The 15,867-nt window shown below is 48.9% G+C and overlaps 2 protein-coding genes across 5 annotated transcripts in view; one reads left to right on the forward strand and one right to left on the reverse strand.

The window, feature by feature from the left end:
- Positions 1 to 1,146: 1,146 nt before the first annotated feature.
- FGFBP3 (fibroblast growth factor binding protein 3) lies at positions 1,147 to 8,351 on the reverse strand. Its single transcript, XM_030453230.1, has 2 exons — positions 7,841 to 8,351; positions 1,147 to 1,652 (listed from the first exon to the last, which is right to left on the reverse strand). Exons 1-2 carry the CDS (start codon positions 7,871 to 7,873, stop codon positions 1,218 to 1,220), a joined length of 468 nt encoding a protein of 155 aa, XP_030309090.1. The 5' UTR covers positions 7,874 to 8,351; the 3' UTR covers positions 1,147 to 1,217.
- The window catches only part of TBC1D12 (TBC1 domain family member 12), a 43,881-nt gene continuing 35,499 nt past the window's right edge, over positions 7,486 to 15,867 (forward strand). For 3 of the 4 annotated variants that reach the window (XM_030453471.1, XM_030453473.1, XM_030453472.1), the window contains exon 1: positions 8,577 to 9,406. In XM_030453471.1, the coding sequence (XP_030309331.1) occupies positions 8,577 to 9,406 (830 nt within the window). Of the gene's footprint in view, positions 7,734 to 8,576; positions 9,407 to 15,867 lie in introns of those variants that run through there. The other variant, XM_030453475.1, reaches the window with a different exon arrangement.

The following is a 15,867-nucleotide window of genomic DNA, read 5'->3' on the forward strand; positions in this document are numbered from 1 at the left end:
TCCAGCAAGCTAAATAATGCTTCATAGGAATATTTATGACATGGCTGAGCACTCTCTCATCCGTGATTCTTTGGCAGAGGTGTATTTTCCCATGGCAGAGAGCTGATGAGGCAGAGACCCCAAGCCTTCTTAAAGCAATGCTTGTTTCCTCTTCTAGCCCAGCTGCTTGCCCAAATAATTATCCAGACTAAAAAGAAAATATACAAATATAGTTGGTGCTTCCTGATGTGTCTGCTCCTTTGAACCCTCTTGTCCGAGGGGCACTGGGGGTTATTTTTACATTGCCCTGTCCGCTTTATCCCTGGTTTATCTTGTTGTTTTACTGCACCTGTCAGGGATGTGATGTTTAATCACTGGTCCACCCTGTGTAAGGGAACCACAATGGGTGGTGTGCTGCTGCTGGGAAACCACTCCTCTGTGGTTGGTCTGCTGATGCACCCAAACGTTCTTTAGGAATAATGTATGAGAAGCAGCCCTCTAAGTCACTGCCAGGGTAATTTTGAGCTATTTCTGTGAACAATTAAATTAATGTAAGCCTTAATCAAACACCTTTCTGCAGACAGGTATTGCTCCGGATTTGTCACGGGTAACTTCTCAGAAGCTCCTTTTTTGTGAATGAGGGGACAAGGTTCTACCCACGTCACCTGAAATGCAACCCAACTTTCTCCACAGCTGCACTGGGCAGAGCAGCTGTTGGAGCACAGTTGGGTATGGGCTGTAGAAATCACAATTTTAAAAAAAAATTTTTTTAATCTATTTTTGCAGAATCTGAGTAAGATGTGTCTAAAGGAGATAAATCAAAAATGAGGAAAACCTGAGCTTTCCTTACTAGCATACACCACAGAATTGTGTATCAGTAAGTGGATCAACTTTTTAACACCTCAGCCCTGTCTTCACCCCTAGAAAAACGACTTTCTTACATCACCACTCTGTGTCTCTTGGTGTTCCTGTCCTTTGAAAAGCTTTAATATACTCAGACGCATGAACTGTCTCTAGATGCTCTTTCTTCAGTTAGCTGAGATGTCAGACACATTGTTGAGCAACGTAACAGTCCTGGAGGTAACACAGGGCTTGGATGAGAAAGGAGTTACCTGAGCTGCTTCTCATAAAATTGTTACCATTTTATTGGAGGGGAAAAAAAAGCTGACAAAGCTGAGGGATGGAGTGGCAGAGGGGCGAGGGCAGGCAGGGCTGGGTGGGAGACCGGCGGGGGTGGTTCAGCCCTCCCAGAAGCCGACGAAGAAGCTGCACAGGGAATGCCACCGCTCGCCGCAGTAGGTCTCCGTGGGGTCCCCAATGGGCGGCCCCGCGGTAGCGGACGGCGGTGAGGTGCCGAGGTCGGTGCCAAAACCTGGGGCCAGGCGGAGCTGTGCTTCGGAAGGAGCCCGGCCAGGTCCGCAGAGGCGGGCGCTGAGAGGCCCGCCCGGGTCGCAGGGGTGTCGCCGCCGCCGCAGCCGGCCCAGAACCTGCCGCCAGTACCGGCGGCTGCGGACGCCGTATGCGGGACAGAGCCGCGGCTCCCCGCGGTAGGCGCAGCTCCGTGCCCCGCCGCCCGCCGGCGTCCGGCAGCTCAGCCGCAGCTCGCTGGCCCCCGCCGCCGAGCGCAGCTCCCAGCTGCACCGGTGCTGCTCCGGCGTGGAAAACCGCCCCGTCTGCGCCGCCTCCCCGCCCGTCCCGCCGGCGCCGGCGGCTCCCAGGGCAAACAGGGCCAGCAGGGCTAGGGGCAGCCTCATCTCCTCGGCGCCGCAGGAGCCTTCTCCGGTGCCTCAGCGACGGAGAGTCCCAGCACGGGGCCCGCCGGTCCGCCGCATCCTCCGCGTTCTGCAGAGACACGGGCACTGGCTGGTGGGTGGGCGCACAGAGCCAGGGTCGCGCCAGGCTGAGCCTGGTGGGGTTTGTTCCGGCGAAGGGGCACAGCGAGAGCTCGTTCCTCCAAGTTCGCAACCCCCGGAGCTTTTACCTTGTTTCCCTCCCGTCCCTCCCCCGGCTCCGCTGCCGGACCGCCGAAGGCGGTGGAGCCCCTGCACCACCTCAGCCGGGAAGCCGAAACCCCGAGGCAATCTGAACAGAGAGCCTGCACCCGCCGGCCAATGCAGCGAGCGGCCGCGGCTCGGCAGCCGGACCCGGCTCCCGGCAAAGCTCTCTCCTAAAGCCCCGTCGTTTCCCCCCCGACACGGTTTCCCCCCAGCGTCTCCCAGTATTTTCCTCTCTGTCCCGAGGGCACTCACGGTATGCTGTGGAGTGAGTGGAAGTGCCCAGGGCCGTCTGCAGGCTCCAGCGGCGGGACCCGGGGTTATCAATGGCCGTGGGCTGCCCCCGCTGACGCCCCTCCCCGGGCCACCGCGTGGGAAGATGCTGGAGCTCTGTGCCCCGACGGCACCGACTTGCGGGAAGTTTCCAGACAACCCCTTCCCCTTTTGTTCGAGGAAAACACACTGCACGGCGGTACCGCCAAAGCATGTGATGCTGAGGGAGGGGGGTCTGAGTGCTGAGTCGAACAGTAGCGGCCGTGCCGAGAGCGGAGGAGGGCTCTGGTGGATGCAAATAGATTTATCTATTTTCCTTTTCAATTGATAGATTGAAGGCATAAAAAGACAACCTGCTCTCAGAAGTAAGGCATCAGTGCGAGTTGTTCTGAGATGGTTATTTTTTTTGTTAATGTGGAGGCAGGCTTCCATATAGGGAGCATATGTTGGGAAAAAATATTCAAGTTTTAGGCCGTGATTTTCATGTTACTGTATGTTTGGGGCTGGGAGATCAGACACCAGTTTCAGAAATCTCTGAGTGGAATTAGGCTCTCAAAATTCATGTGCTCCAGTTTCACGGGTGATGTACTTTGCACATTTGTTCCATACTACTTATCACTGACACTCTTACTAAGCTCAAAGACAATAAGCCCTCGAGTTACCAGCAGCCCCTCTGTCTCTCCAGTAGCAGGCCAGCAGAAGTGTGTCCCTGCTCAGGACGCTGAGCCCAGCACCACACAGGAGAGACACTCCTCACCCAAGGCACTTGCAGAAGAGCCCAGGCTGTCCCCTTAGCTGCCACAGACTTCTGGAGATGCTATTAACGAGGTCCAGATACACTCAAATCCCCCAGGGGACAGTCTAGCAAAACATCCCAAAAAGTGCCTGTTACTCCCAGGTATTTGGGGTACCATATCCTGCTAATCTTTCCTCATGGGGCTGTTCTGTTTTGTACAAACAATGTTCAGTAGGATTCAGTGAAGGAGAGAGAGGCTGAAATTGACCCATTTGTCTGTGCAATCTGTCCTAAAAATGAAAGACTTCTGCAGAGACTGAGAGAATGCTGAAGAAGAGGTGGGATGGAGAGTCCTTTTTCCAACTCAGGGAAGCAGGGAGGCTTTTCAGATAGATCTCCCATCTCCTGCTGCATTTCATACTTAGAGCTTGGGGACATTGCTCTCTCTATTTGGTTACTGGGAGAGGATGGGAAGTACCAGGGGGAGAGTGTCATGCGAAGGAAATAAAACAGTTGAGGAGACTACGAATCTCAAGTAGAAGCTGGTATCTCCTATCTTGGAGTTGTCTTGGACTGTCTCTTAAGGACAAGGCTCAGTTGGCTGTTAGTAGTCCATGGCTCCTTGCTCAGCATTCTGGATTGTATAAATCCCTTTCATGGGTGCTGAGGGCTTCCCATGAGGAAGGAGGAATCTTGGCATCTAATCTAGGGCTGTGGGTACCATGAGGCATCATAAAGAACTGCATTGTAACTTTTAAGACCCTCTGTGGCTCCATTGAGCATAAGGCACATCATGTGCCTTAGCTTATTAGTCCACCAAACCCTGCAGTTTCTTTCAGACTAAGTTCTGATCACCTGTAATTGCCATATAGTAATACAGAGATCATTTCCCATTTTCCACATTCTTGCTATCAGTTATGCAATGCAAAATGGAACTGTCTAATATGTTTGGGATTGCTTTTACAAAATGTTATCAGGTATCAGATTTGGAGGGAAAGGTTACTGTGTTCTAATTAATGTTTTCTGTTACTGTTTGATTTGGACAAGTTTACTTTAAATCTCATATAAATTATTGTTGTGCAGGAATTGAATGAAAATAGTAATTTTATCCTCCCTAGCCTTCCCTGTGTTCTACTGGTACCTGTGTTTACACACACATTTTTCTCCATGGTTGTGAATCATCTTTTCCAGTAAAGGAGATGTTAAGTCTTTGATACTCATTACTTCTGTAACAATTTACCCTCACATGCTACAATTTTTTGCCTTGTTTCTCATAGGGATGGCAGGGGTGGGGAAGATTGTTCTTACATTACCAAAGCCACTGTGTCCTTTTGTTCTGTGCTTGCAGTTTTGACTTCTCATTCCTCTCAGCTTAGCACATAGCCTTTATAGTTCTAAAATTCAGCTGGTTATGGAATTGTCTTTGAAAACATAATCAAAGTGTGCACTGTGACAGAGATACTTGCCATGTATCTGCAGGGAGCCTGAAACAAATCTCTGAAGAGTTAATGGGCTTGTTCATGTAAATAAATGAAATAAAGGGTCTGCCTACTGTGCAACTCCTGCAAGGAGACGAAACGGGAAGGAATTGTGGATATGCTGGGCTATATTGCATTTTGGACTCCAATCCAGATTCTAACCCAAATTCCAAGTGAACACGAATACTCACAGGAATAGCACAATACATTGGGTTCAGCTCAGTAGAAAGAAGCTTCCTTCACCCTCATCTCTTTCTCCTGCTTCATTCCTGCCTGCTCTCTGCCAGCTTGCACCTATGGGGCTTTGGTGATTCCCAAAGGGTAGCTATGAAGAAAAAAGAAAGATAAAACTCACAGTGTCTCTGAACAACACCTGAGGTTTCTGGCACCCAGGTGGACAGTGCCTGTGGATTAGATGTCTAGTTGATTAGCTAGATAGAAAGAGGAAAGCAAAAGCCTTTTGGATCATAGTGGGGTTTTGTGATTTTGTTTGTTTGGGTTTTTTTCCTGTATTCTGGTTTATTAAGAAGCAGTGTAATTAAATCTCTTTGGATGCGATGATAAAAACTTCTGATTGTTTCTATCTTAACCTGGTTTCAGATAAGCTTGATTTCTTGGTAAATTTCTGTCCCTATGAGTTTAGTGACATTTAAACTAGGAATATTGGGAAATGCTAGCAGTTTTTTCAGTATCTTGATGGTGATATCCAGAGAGCAACAGAAATCTCTACATAGGTATGTCATCTCCATAGACCAATCTGGCAGCAGGCAGCATGGAGGTTACCTATAAGGAAAGTCAGTGACTGTCAATAACCTCAAGAGCCTTCTAGCCTCATGGCAGAGCAAGGGCAAATGCAGCTTACTCCACTGCAGTGCTCAGGAAGGTTTTGGTACTCTTTCAACCATAGCAAGCATAAGCACACATAAGCAAAGCACCACATGCTGAATTATCTTAATACAGGTGTACAGCATGTTTGTTCCACAAGCAGAGTAGGACTGCAGCATGAGAACTGTGCTAAGGAGAAGCTTGCAGTGTGCAGGAATCAGCAAACACTGAGTCTCCTAACATCTTAATTAATTGTAAGTTAGGTTTTTTTGTAAGATTTGGTCCAGTCTTTGTATTAAAAAGTGCAAACTGGTATCAGTGAGGGGGCAAAAATGTGTTTGCCAAAGTAGCCCAAAGGAGAACCTCTGGAGCAAACTGCCAAAGACCACAGCTACATTCAAAACAGAAGAGAATCTGTGGTTTTGAGAACCCTAGAGTGCAATTGCTCCAGCATATTGATTTGAGGAAGCCATTCTGTATTGTAATCATAGAAGTAGTTAAACAGCACAGGAAAACCAACAGCTACATAGTGGTTGTATGTGTAACTATTAAATGTGTATTTTAGTTACCAGGATTGGTTGGTGTAAGAGGTAAACTAGTACCTGTGGCCTTGCTACTTGTTATTTGAAAAGGAGAACCTAGTGATGGGCATAGGCCTATATTTTTGTACAGATTTTGGGGTGGTTTTTTAAGAGCAGTGTTGTTTCTTAACACTTGGGAACAAATCAAAAATTGACAGTTTCCTTGTTTATAATTTCCAGAACTGCAGAGTGTCTGTTTTTAGAGCTGCAGACAGCAATTGGAGTTGAGCAAAGGAACTTACATAAGAACATAAGAAAGGTCAGTCCCATGACACTAAAGGTCTGCTCAGCCCAATATCCTGCCTCTAAACTAGAGGTTGGGGGTTCTTGCCACTGTTAGGAAAATGTCTGAGTATCCCCAAGAACACAGGCAGCTGTACAGCCTCTGTCTCAGTGGCCTCAACTTTGAAACAATGGAGACAGTCCCTGAAACCTCTGAGCAGTGTCATGCTCTGACTGCACCTTTCCAGATCTCTCAGCCAAGCACTTGTCTAGTTCTGCCTTGAATCCCTGTAAATGTTTTGCATCTATCCCCAAAGCTTCCTCTCTCACTCTTCCTAGGAGAATGCCCCTTGTCTGTGTGTGGCCTGTGCTTTCCTTCTGTATATAATGCAGATGAACTTAGAAAAATTTCAAGTGAAGTAACTTGCCCTTGAGAGAACTTCTGTCTTGGGGACCAGTAAAAGTATTTTGAAACACGAAGGATGAATCTAAGCTTGGACTTGGCATCTCTTGGCCTCCCTACTAGGGCTCCATGAAGTCTGTCTACAGCAGCCATATGTAAAAGTAAGTATATCTCACCAATCTGTAGAAATTAATGGCACAGATGTGGATTACTTGTCTCCTCAACAAATTTGTTATTCTTTTCCTTGAAAACATAAATAAAGAAGAGAGGAAGGCTGGCTGGAGCTTAGGCCATTGTATCTAGCATGGTAGATAGCCCAAGCCAAAACAGTCTTGTGATGATTTGTGTAAATAGGAACATTCTCTTTGCTTCTCATTACCAGATCTCTTATATAAAGAAAATTATTTTTAACAACTTTGGGCTTAGCGTTTTGAGTAACCTCTTCACCCTTTCTTTTAGATATGACTTTTGCCTTCCCTTATTCACTAGGTATAGGGGACTTAATTGTTTTTTCTTCTGAGAGATGTGGTAGGAAACACGGGTGCTGCCACCTGCCCTCAGGTCCTCCATGCACCTCCCCAGTGTTATCCCGAGGAGTTTTGAGATCCCATCACTGCTGTAGAGTACATTCATTCCATGATTTCAAAGCACCCATCCTATTTCTCTCTTCTCCCTTTCTCATTTATCCCAGAAGCTCCAGGACGTTCTGCCTGCTCAGACACCCAGGCCGGGCGCTGCCCTGCCCGTCCCGTCCTCTGCGGCCGCTCCTTGGGGCAGGCTGCGGGGGCTGCCGTGCTGTGCCCTTTCGCCGGCTCGCGATCCCACCCCGCCCCTGCTTCCTCTCCCCTTCCTACCCGGGACGGGACACGGACACGGGACCGGTTATCCCCTTCCGAGGTGCCGCGACCCTTTGTCGCTCCGTGCCCCTTCCCGCAGCTCTGCGCTCGCTCCCGCTCCCCTCCCGGTCAAGGCGCTGGCGCGGCTCTGGGTGACGAACGCCGCTGACCCCGATCTCCGTTCCGCTGCGGTTCAGCGGGTGACTCCTCTGCCGCCCGTCCCCGCAGGTACAGCGCTGTCGGGGCTCCGCGGGTCCTCCACCGTTCTCCTCAGAGCCCACCTCGCTCCGGGGTCCGGGACTGCACTTATCGGGCCGCGCCGTCGCAGCCCTCTCGGGTGCCCGCCGGTCTCCGCCCGGCCCCGTCTCTGCGACGCTGCCACCTTCCCCGTCCTGCCTCGCCTCCCGTAAGCACACCTTGATCTTTAGTACCGGGCACCCCTCGCAACACGTCAAACGTCTCTTTATTATTGTTACGCCTTAGAAAAAAAGGTCAACGGTGACACGTCCTGGCGGTACCACCCGTAGGCTCCGGTGTCCTTTCCATGGCCGCAACCCCGTGCACGGCCTCGCCGTGCAGGGTGCCGAAGGGTCCGTAGGTGCGGAGAGGAGGTACGGAGGGGAGAAGGAAAGGTAACACCGGTGCGCGGTTGTGCGGTGTGCGTCCCGCTACCGACCCTCTGGCGGGTGGCAGCGGCGTGCCCGAAGCGTGCCCGGGTGCCGGGGCAGCCAGAGGGGATCCTGCAGACTTGTGCTACCCCAGCAGGAGCGAGCAGGCGGTGAGTGCTCACTCTGCACCGGGCTGGGCTTTCCCGTAGCGGCGGCGGAACGCGGGGCGTGCTCCGCGCGGTGAGGCTTTACTGTGAGTACGGTGACGGGGCGGGGCGAGCGGCCTCCGAGGCGCCGCTCTGGCGGGGAAGATCCTGTCTCGTTGGCATCTCTATGGTCCCGGATGTAGTCGCGCCGGGGAGGGCGGGCCGCGCGGCGCCGCTCTTCCTGCCCTGCCTCTCTATGGTGGCTTTCCCGGGGGAAGGGCCGCCGTCAGCGCCTGCGCGAGGCGGGCCCGCTGCCCCCCCCTGCCGAGGCCGCGGTCCCGGTCCCAGGCGCTGAGCGGCTCCGGCTGCCAGCGCTCCCGGCGCCGCCGGTGCGGAGGAAGGCGCGCACCTCGCCCCCTAGGCCCCCGCCGCCCCGGGGGGGCCGCGCCCCCGACCCGCTGCGCCGCTGGCATCCCCGGGGCTCCGCGGCGGCAAATGGTGGGGCCGGACGATGCCGGAGCTCCGGGCAGCGCAGCCGTGCTTCCCGCGGGCCGGCAGGAGGCGGCGGCGGAGGAGGCGGAGGAGGAGGAAGACGAGGAACGGGATGGGAGCCGGGGCCTGAGCCGGAGGAGCGGAGGGCCGGGGTCAGGGCAGGAGCGGCTGCTGCAGCAGTACCTGGCGGCGCTCGGCCCCGGCGCCCCGGCCGGGGGGAAGCGCTGCCCGGAGAAGCCCGCCAACGGGGCCGCCTACTCCGTGGGCCCCTGCGGGAGGATGACCAACGGGGACGTCGGCTTCCTGCTCCTGCCGCCGCAGGAGCCGCCGCTGCCCCCGTCTCCTCGGGCAGGACGGGCCGAGCCGGGGCGGGATGAGCCGGGAGAGGAGGAAGCGAAACTGCACAACGGGGGCTTCCTCCCCTGCCCGCCCGGCCCGGGGGTCGGCGGCGGCCCCGCGGGAACCGCCTTGGAAGAGCCGCTGAGGAGCTGCCGGCTGCGGAGCGAGGCGGAGCGGGGAGGGGGGGCGGTGGCCACCAGTCCCCCGCCGCCCTTCGGCCTGGGGGACGACGCCGGCAGCCGGGCGCATCCTGCCCCTGGCGTGCGGACCTCCCGGGGCCGGGCGGAGCCCGCTGCCCTGCCCCTCGGCTTCACGGACGTGAACCTTAACTCCCGTAACACCTACGAGGTGAATCGCCGCCGCAGCGCCCCGGAGCACCTGCCCCACGGAGGGACAGCGCCCGCGGTCCCGGCGTCTCCGCAGGAGCCGATGGAGAGGGCCCGGCGGGCGGGCATCGCCGCCGCCGGCAGCAGCTTTGCCGAATTCTTCACCAGGTAAAGGAGAGAGGGCGGCGGCGGCGGCGGGGTCGGTACCGGCGCCCCCGACAGCGTCCGGCCCCGAGTCTGGGCCGAGGGAGGGGATGCCCAGTGGGACCCGGCGGGCCGGGCGCGCTGACGACGGGGGCTCAGGTCCGTAGGGTCTCTGCGGGGTGTGCTAGGGTTGTCTGAAGGACCGTGTCTCGGCGTCGCTTGTGTGCTACTGCTGGTGAAACGATGGGCGATTCCAGCCTCGATGGGCGCTTTTGCCACCAAGTAATTATTGCTACAGCAGGAGAGAGGCTTGGAGTTTGACGTGAGGATAACGCGATAAAGATAACTTACACTGCTACAAACTACTTGTACTTCAAACTAGAATTTGCCAGAGTATTTTATTGTCTGAATGAACACAGTGGTACTGATTAAACTGCTTGGGAATTAGAAGGTGAAAATTCTTGGTATTGGAAGCTATTTTCAGGTGATTCTGAGAATCATCGTGGAAGTTGTGAAAGCTCCCAAAGCTTTAGCTACTGGTTGACAGTGCACATACAGCTTATTCAAAGCTTATTCAAAGCATGGTCGGGAAAGCTTCAAGGGCTAGGCATTGTGCTCTAATTAATTTGCCTTCTGTTAAGTTTCTTGCTCAAAACCATAAACTTCAGGATATCCAGCTTCATTATCAAAGCATTTCTCACTCTGGCTTATTACATAGGAGATGCATCCTAACTTTAGGTTGTAGCATATTCTATGTTATTTCTATTATGTTTGAAGAGTGGAGTTTAATTTTCAAATTTCTAACAGGTTTTTTTTTAATTGATTCCCCAAAACTTGGGTTATGGTTATTTGTAACAGTCACTCTTTAAGCACAGTGGGTCCCTGTTTTGAGAACACAGAGTAAGATTAACTGAAGAGTTGATGTAGGAGAGGTTTGGTATCAGGGCAATATCCCGAACTGAGAAATAGCCTACTTCAGCCAACCCTAAAGAAAGGGAGAGAGGGATTCCTGCCTGAGGGTAAGGATAGTGGAACTTGCAGGTTAAATTTGATTCCTCCACTTTGCTCAAGGATAGGTTGAGAGAGGTACCTCTGTTCCCACTGTTTCCTTTTAGTGTCCTTCCCCTCTGCTCTTTCCCCCTTAAAATATTATGTGGACTGAAGTATATGACTTTCCTGATGTTTCGTTGCTTGAACACTTTGACCAGTAATGTTGGTACTTGATGCTTTGTGTCCCAGAGAGAAAGTTCAATGAAATTCTGGAGAATTTTCATCATAGAAAAGACAGAATTTGGAGTATAGTAGAAGTTGTTGTCAATATGAAATAATATTTGCTATTTTCAGTGAAGGCTTGGATAATACTAGGAAAAAACTTAATTGCTTCTATTCTGGCAAAAGCTAGTGAAAAAAAGGATTTGCTAGAGACAGTTTTGTAATTAAAAACTGAGAGAAGGCAAGGGAGAAATTCTTGCTGACTTCAGTTGAAAGCTTCATTGTTATAATTGCCCAGTCAGACAAACTGTTCAGTCATGGCAGATCTAGGTTAGGAGGCTGCTGTTTCCAGCTGCTTGTTCCCAACTCTTCAGTTATCAGACTGGCCTGCATTGCAGTTCTTTGCAATCATCTGTGTTAATTGTCTGTCTTCATTTCACTGAACCAGAGAAGCCAATGAGGTGAGGTAAGGGAAAAAGTGAGCAGCTGTCTACAGCAGCATCTTACCTGGGCTCTGTGAGAAGATGAGAGGCTGTGCCCTTGAGATGGTCAGTAATAATTATTCTAGGATCATGGAAAAGTTTACATCAATGATTGAAATTTATTTTTTTTTTATTCAGGTAAGTTACTAGGTATAGGATTTGGCACTAGGATAGTAAGTTGTATTGTTCCAAGTTATTAAACCTGTCAAATCAATGCTAACAACTTTTAACTGAATAATAATTGGTTTTGCTGTCTTTTTGTTCTACCTCTTTGTTTCTCTCGGCATGTGAAGTGGGATGCCTCAAGTGAAGCAGAGGTATGTGGAGTGGAGTGCTGTGGCAAGGAAAATTGCATGACCTATGGTCACTTGTCCCCACTGTGCTACTGTTATGGTCAGAGCACTAGGTGGCTTCTTAAAAGTCACCTGTCACTGCTTTGTACTGCTGTGTATGATTCATAATAAAGTCATGTTTAGGCGCTGTTCTTACTATTTGGGGTCTTATATAGCAGCTTATAAAGGCTATAGTCTTGTTCTTGGGTTAGTGGATTGCTTTTGGGGAGCCCCAGTGGATTGCTTTTAGGTACAGAATGGTTCAGTGAGCAGGAATGTGTGAACAGTTGAGTTAAAGCCATGATAATAACCTTAATTCCAGTGTACCTTATTCCTCAAAGCAGCAAATAGAGAGCAGAACAGTAAACCAAAACAGGCAAGCAGCAATGAGTATTCCAGAGCTGAGATAAAGCCATGGTGATTCTTATCCTCATTTAAAGATGTGTTACTCCTCACAGTTCTGCATGTATGTACTCAACATTTTCTCAGCTTGTGTAGATGTTCCTTTCTGAACTTTTAATTTACTAGATAAATTTAGTTACCTGGTGGTTGGCAAAGTTTCTCATTCCTGGATTCAAAGCTTGCTGTGCTACTAAATAAAGCACCATTTTACCAAATATTTTTCTCAATAATTAACAAATTTTCCCCCCAAAATAGCAAAGAGCATGCTGTGAGCAATAGGTATAAGGGGCTGTAAACATATATTTGGTGGTTGGCATATATATGCTTATAAAAAAAATGTTTCTTGTATGTTTTTAGTCTTATTCTTAAGGCACAGGGCAAATGTGGAAATGGTTGGTGGCAACCAACATGGCTTCACCAAGGGCAAACCATGCTTGACAGATTTGGTGGCCCTTTTACAATGTGGTCACAGCATTGGTGGACGAGGGAAGAGCGAATGATGTCACCTACCTGGACTTGTGTAAAATGTTCAGCACTGCCCCTCACAAACTGGTCTCAAAATTGGAAGGAAATGGATTTGGTGGATGGTCCACTCAGTGGATAAGGACTTGGCTGGATGGTTGCACTCAAAGAGTTGAGGTCAACAGCTCTATGTCCAAATGCAGAACAGTGGCAAGTGGTGTTCCTCAGGGGTTGGTAGTAGGACCAGTGCTGTTTAACATCTTTGTTGGAGACATGGACAGTGGGATTGAGTGCACCCTCAGTAGGTTTGCTGACATCAAACTGTGCTGTGGTTGACCTGCTGGATGGAAGGGATGCCATCCAGAGGGACCTTGACAGGATTGGTAAGTGGGCCCATATCGGTGTCATGAAGTTAAACAAGACTAAATGCACCTGGATTGGGTCAATCCCAAGCACAAATACAGGTTGGGTAGAGAGTGGGTTGAGAACAGCCTTGAGGAGGAGGACTTGGGGGTGTTAGTGGATGAGAAGCTGCAAAAGAGACATGCTGATTTGGTTATGTATTTGCAGAAACCAGCCAGCTGTGCAAATCGCCTGCAGAGCTTATTACTTCTGACCTGGCATTAGGGTAGTAGTGCAAGAGATGTGTATGTTGTGTGGGTGAACTTAAGGCTTCAATTAGTAGAAAATCAGTTTTTGTGGTCATAAATGAGTATATTCTTTCAGAACTTCTGAGAGCCAGACACTCAGAGAGGTGTTCTTGTCAATTCCTTTCCTCCCAACTGTAAACATAACCTATAACCTATGAGAGGAAAATTTTTGCAGTTTTTCTCCATCCTTTTCGAAGGTACTTCTTTATTATGAAGAAATCCTGTTCAGTTTCCATTGCTTTCTTGAGAACTACTTGAGAGAGTCTATACTGATCCAGTAGTGTAATAAAAGTTGCTGTCTTGGCTCCCCATGCCTGAGGCAATTCTGTTGATCTTAAATTTCCTGAAGGCAGGCTATAGGCAAGCTAGGGGATTGTCTAGAATTAAGGAGAAAGACAGAAAGGTAGATCCATGGTCCTTCTGCCTCTGCAGAACTCAGCAAACTCATGCTTGCCACCTCCGTCATGAGGTCTGGTTCAAGGCACTCGGATGCTATAGGGAAAGGGTGTTTGTACTTCACATCTTGTGCTTGAAGAACAGCAGGCACAATTGTTGATCCTTGCTCTTCTGCTTTCTAGAGCAGGGGAAGCTTGGGCCTGTCCAGGTCTCAGACCTTGTGGAGCTCAGACCTGTCTATGTTACTTCAATAGCCTAGAGTATCCATTAATGTAGGATCTTATCTGTCCTGCTGCTGGGCGATAAGGAAGTCAAGCAACAGTCCACTATGCTGGATGCCAGAATGCTTTAAAAAAAAAAAACCTAGAGCTGCCAAAGGTATTTTAGATTGTTGCTAGCTACGAAACAGGAAAAAAAATGGAGATTCCAGAGCACAAAGTGTCTCTGCTTTGAGTGGCTAAGGGAACCAGGGTTGTTTGGTCTGGAGAAAAGGAAGCTGAGGGAAGACTGTGAGGGTGGTGAGATGCTGGAACAGGTTGTTCGGGGAAGCTATGCATGCCCTCTGCCTGGAGGTGTTAAAAGATACAGTGGATGGGGCTTTAAGCAGTCTGGTCTAGTGGAAGATCATTTCCAATCCAAACCATTCTATGACCTATCACTTTCTGCAACTACCTGAAAGGAGGCTGTTGTGGGGTGGGTATGTCTCTTCTCCCAAGTAACAGGACAAGAGGAAACAGCCTCAAGTTGCATGTGGGCAGGTTCAGATTGGATATTAGGAAAAGTTTATTCTCTGAAAGAGTTGTCAGGCACTGGAACAGACTGCCCAGTGAAGATCTTGAGCCACTATCTTGGGAGACATTGAAAAGATATGTAAATGTGGTGCTTAGGGACATAGTTTAATAATGGGACTTGGCAGTGTTAGGTTTACAGTTAGATTTGATAGTCTTAAAGTGGACTTGATGATACTAAAGGTTTTTTCCAAACCAAATGATTCTTTGTGGTTATAAACATAGCATTTTGCAAGTTTCTTCCTGTTCCTCAGATTCTGTAGGCCACTGAGTGGTACGCTGGGAAGTTTTTTTCTTGCTTTGTAAAACATGAAACCATCAGGCAAAACTGAAAGGAATTGTGCTCTGCCATAGTAACATCAGCTCTTTAACAGATCAAAGATGCATTCTTGTGTTTCATAATATTTCTACAATTTATGACTGAAGCAATGGCACAAAATACATTATGGATTGCTAACAGCAGCAGAAACCTGGTACACTGAGTGGCTACGAAAGTGGTGCTGTAGTACTTTGTAGTACTACATTATATAGCAGTCAACAGGCACCGTGTCTGGAAGAAGAGAAAAATATTAAGAGGTTTTACCAGGCTTGTCGGAGTAGTAAGCATCGCCAGTGCTTGGGAGTCTTCAAAATAAAACTGCTCTATGTTTCAGCTTACAGTTCACAGACTTGTAGGCTGTGTCAAAGGCTGGAAATCTTTCTCACCTTTTTCTTGAAACTTTATCTCATCTAGGAACATTTGGACTATAGGTATAGTGACTGTCTTGATAAAGCTGTTAACTTTTTTTCCTACTAGAGCAGTTTTAGGTAGTTTCTTTCATTAGGTTTTACTTTCGTGGGATCTTGCTGAGCTGATTGAAGAATTCGCTGTTGTCAGGAAACAAAGGGAATGTCTCTTTCCTGCTTCTGGTATTTATTTGATCCTCTGAGAGCTGCTGTAGCTCACTAAGCTGCGGAGTGAAAAAATGTGGATGATTTTTTAGTGGGATTTGTGAGTTGAATTGTCTTGCAAGGCATGGAGACTCTTGGAATTGGTGCAGCAGAAGGAAGTGTAGGATGTGACTGCACAGAAGAGAAATGAGCTTTCCTTTAGTGACCCTGAAACAGCTTGGCCATTGTGTGCATGTTTGGGATGAAGAGCTCTTACTCATGTAGTGTTGTTTTACTTGGAGTATGATGTTAGTTAACTAGCTGCAGCTTTTCTGGAGTAAATATTCCTGGACATGGAAGAGACAGCAAAACATCTATAGTCAACTGGTAGAAATTCTCTTCTAGCTATGCTCTAGGATTTTGGTTTAGATTCTGTGGGCAAGTGACATTTGGTTATCATTACAGAAGATAGACCATAGTGTTTGATGTAGTGTCAAAATAGCTGCTGAACTGCTTGATGATTATGAAGATTATACAGTAAGTTGGCATGGATCTCTGCTTTAACTTAGTCTGCAAATAAAGGTGAGACCGCACTGCTTATCTTCCTTTACTATTTTTTTTGTACTTGAGCATTCTGAAATTTAAGTGTGTCTGCTTGTTTACATATGTTTTGGAATGCTTGAGCTTGTTTGTAAATCTGACCTGTGCAACAGTTCTTTGTTAAGAGTATAATGTAGACTGTTAAATACTATTTATGTAAGTGTTCTGTACAGAGTGTTCTGTAATACTGCTGAATACTTTCAACTCTTCAAACTTTCCAGGTGTTTGTGTACCTGTAGTAAAACTGTTTTGCCAACAGAGTTTGTAAAGCAACTTTGGACAGGTAGCTTG

This window comes from Calypte anna, chromosome 6, assembly GCF_003957555.1.
Source record: "Calypte anna isolate BGI_N300 chromosome 6, bCalAnn1_v1.p, whole genome shotgun sequence".
Lineage (NCBI taxonomy): Eukaryota > Metazoa > Chordata > Aves > Apodiformes > Trochilidae > Calypte > Calypte anna.